General features: G+C 43.2%; 1 protein-coding gene across 2 annotated transcripts in view; it reads right to left on the bottom strand.

Moving 5' to 3' along the window:
- ska1 (spindle and kinetochore associated complex subunit 1) overlaps nt 1–3918 on the bottom strand; it is a 283761-nt gene that overhangs the window by 6448 nt on the left and 273395 nt on the right. For both annotated transcript variants that reach the window (XM_050072295.1, XM_050072296.1), the window contains one exon: nt 653–822. In XM_050072295.1, coding sequence (XP_049928252.1) covers nt 653–822 — 170 coding nt within the window. The remainder of the gene's footprint in view (nt 1–652; nt 823–3918) is intronic.

Here is a 3918-nt window from a genome sequence, read left to right as displayed (position 1 = left end):
TCCGGAAGAGGGATCCCTCCTCAGTTGCTCTTCCTGAGGTTTCTACCGTTTTTTTTTCCCCGTTAAAGGTTTTTTTTGGGGGAGTTTTTCCTTATCCGCTGCGAGGGTCATAAGGACAGAGGGATGTCGTATGCTGTAAAGCCCTGTGAGGCAAATTGTGATTTGTGATATTGGGCTTTATAAATAAAATTGATTGATTGATTGATTGATAGATACCAGAGGTTTATTTTGTGTTATAATAAAAAAAATTAATACTTGGCATCCCTGTAACAATACGATATTGCCACACAAAGAAATATTGATACAATGCTGTATCAATTTTTTCCCCATTCCCAGTATAATGAGCTTTTCTTTTTATCAGATTAACACAGATCAATTCACTGAAAATACTGAGCTCTGTCTTTACACTATGGAACATTAAACATCATTTCCAATATGGTAAAAGAAATACGGTAATAAGAGCGCACTGATGGATGGGATCAAATAAAAATGTCACATCAGAATTCACTCTTAGGTTAGAGCATTGATCAGACAACATACATGCAATGTTTCATCATTAGTCAATGGTCGTACTAAATGCATAATTCAAACATACTAATCATCATCTCTGAGAAATGGACATCTGTTAGCTTCAGTTTTGCTGTCAGCATACCTTTTGTATCTGATGTCTCCTGCTCCTTAAAGCGCTGGTGCAGCTTGCGTGCATGATTGTTGAGAGTTTTCACTGACTGATGGAGGATCTTGTACTTTGCTGTTACAGCTGTGTTAATGCTCTGCACCACAGCATTAAGTTGCTGATATGACACACGTCCTCTCATGTACCTGAGTGGAACACAACAGTCTGATTTAGAGGAGGAAAAAGCTTAAAAAGACACACGAAAACAACGTTTAATCTCTTAGCAATACAACTACAATTACCACCTTGCAGTTGTATGCCTCCACAAAACTGTCAAGTTTCTCTTACAGTTTACATATGTCTGTGAAAACATGGACCTATGATTCCCCCCTCCAACTTCACACTGGCAATATAAAATGTTTAGCATCCATGTTTGTAAAAACAGTTTGTTTGTAAAAACATGGATGCTTCACACACATCTTCCCCCTGGCAGCACAGAAAGATCTATACAATTAGCACAGTTTCAAGGTGGACACCCAAAATTGGTATTACCGATTCAGTATCTGACCAAATATTTTCCTTTCTGCTCCTTGATGAGTATGATGTTGAGTAATGGCCAGAAAAGTTTAACTGCATAATATTATGATGTCACAGTGAAGCTGATCTTTGACCTTTTGGATATAAAATGTCATCACTTGATATTTTATCCTATTAGACATTTGTGTGAAATTTTGTCATAATTAGCGTAAGAATTCTTGAGTTATGGCCAAAAACGTGTTTTGTGAGGTCACAGTAAACTTGACCTTTGACCACCAAATTCCAATCAGTTTCCGAGTGGATGTTTGTGCCAAATTTCTCTTAAGTTGTTCTTGAGATATCGCGTTCATGAGAATAAGATGACTGCAAGGTCATGGCGACCTTTGACCACCAAAATCTAATTGGTTCATTAATGAGTCCAGGGCTGTATCCCAAGTCTCTTGATTGTCAATTCCTTGCTCCTCGATCATTGATTGAACCACAAGTTGTTCTGATGCGCCATTTCTGTTATTTCTGCTCTAAGGAGCGAGGAATGATGATCGAGGAGGGATCTCTGAATAGCGATGAGCAAGGATACACGACAGCAGCTTTCACAAAAGTCTTTTATCGGCTCACGCCCCCACATTGTATTGACTGGACGCTGCAGCAGATGGGGCTGATCTGATACATCAGAACATACAGGAGTTTCGTACTGGAGTGAAGACAGGTAAGAGATTAAACTGAAGTTTATCACGCCCAAGTTTTATATTTCATTTGTTTTCTGATTCACCATCTAGTTATCTAGTTATCTAGTATCAGTCACATGTGAAACTGAGCACTCCTGAGCGTCTGTGTTCTGTCAGAGAGCAAGATAATTGCAGTAGTAGCAGTACAGAGCACTGTCTCTTTAAGAGACTTTGGTAGTTAATCTCGCAAAGTCCTGCAAGATCCCACGATAGTTCAGTTCCTGGAGAGAATGGCAGATCATCCCTTCATGCTGTCAGCATCAATTGTCATCTGCTGCATTTCAGCCTTTTTGGGAAGATTGTCATTTTACCCTACTCTAGTTCGCCATTAAAGAAGTTGAACTGAGTTTCGCCTTCTTCGTGGCGATTTGGGGAAGGAGTTATCTGACAGTGCAGACGCTCTGCTGCTTGTGCTCCGCTTTGCTTACATTCTTTTGTGGATATACTTGTTTTTTCCTGCTAAAAGCTACAGAAACTAGATCCTGGATACTTATAAAGCACTGGGACTTTAATTTGTGAAAGATACAGAGGACTACTCCCATATTTTCACCACTTTTTCACCACTTTAGTACTGTGTGAGCAGGGCTGAGGCACAGTGCAAGCCTTTTGCTGTGTCTGTGACTGGAAACCTGTGATTAGGACAAGGACAATATGGCAAAATCTGTGAGCTGCACAGAGTGTGAGCGACTAACCGAGACGATAAGACAGCTTCAAAAGAAGAATGAAACTCTACAACAAATTCTTGAGAGTGAGCAATTTACTGACTCTGTGGCAGCTAACACACAAGGTGCTGATGGACAAACTGTTATATATGGAAATACAACAAATGTGGAGCATACCATCGCTGACTTGGCTGACACAATCCCATGGATATGTCCTAACACCACTGGATCAGCTGCAGAGGCTCCCAAACTGGCCTTCCCTAACAACCCTTCCTACTGGCACCGGCCTGGTGCTCGACCAAAAGCATCAACTCCAGCCAGGACTTGGGCTGACGTCGTCAGATGCAAAGGTAAATCCAGCAGGAAATCAGTCAAGAGAGCCCCAACGCTCACCCCTCCACTTGAACTCTCTCTACAGAACAGGTACAATGCACTGGCTCCACATGAAATGTGTGACAATACAACTACACTGAACCCAGGCAGGCCAATCACACTTGTGGTATTAAGGCTATCCAACTGCAAACAATAGCCCCAAAACCACTGCTAGACCCAGGGCCAGGGCCAGGCCCACATCTGATCAGCCAGACACCATCCTGATCGGGGACTCAACAACCAAGCATGTAAGAATGGAAAAGACTGAAAAACTAACAGTGTCTGACACGTCTGTCAGGGAGCTAACCGAGCTGTTGCCAGTGATCCTCTCTACACACCCAAGTAACATGAGGATTATCTTCCATGCTGGGTCTTTTGACATTCTACGAAGAAAAACTGAGATCCTGAAAAAAGACTTTTCTGTAGAAACTGAGTGACTGTCAGTCACAAAATGTGTTCATTTCCGGCCCCATTCCAACTCTGGGGAAAGGAATCGAGTCTTTTACCAGACTCCTTGCCCTGAACACATGGCTGACATTGGCGTGCTTCACTCATGGGATAAAGTTTATTGACAATTTTAACATCTTTTGGAACTGTAAGGATCACTTTCAGCGTGATGGGATTCATCCGAACATCACTGGATGCAGACTACTCGGGGCCAACCTACATCATGCTCTTGGAATGCCATGCCAAAACAAGAATGGACAGATAAGAGACAAGGACAAGTATGGGGCACAGACACAGACAGCCTGCATCTCTCCCCCTTCACCTGACCCTTTGCTCCACATCACCCAAGGCATTCAGAGGATGTCTCTGTCCCAGTCAGGGATCCAACAACCCCCCTCCTGCCCTTCACCACAACCACCAAGGAGCCAATGTCACGCCCCCCCCAGCACCGGCGCAACCACTAAGGAGCCAACGTCAACCCTCCCCACCACCACCACAATCACCACGGAGCCAGCGTCAACCCTCCCCCCCTCCACCACGCTCACCAATCAAGGAGTTA

Source organism: Epinephelus moara, chromosome 20 (assembly GCF_006386435.1).
Source record: "Epinephelus moara isolate mb chromosome 20, YSFRI_EMoa_1.0, whole genome shotgun sequence".
NCBI classification, from domain to species: domain Eukaryota; kingdom Metazoa; phylum Chordata; class Actinopteri; order Perciformes; family Serranidae; genus Epinephelus; species Epinephelus moara.
Note: the sequence above shows the minus strand (reverse complement) of the source record. Positions and strands in the feature narration are given on the sequence as shown.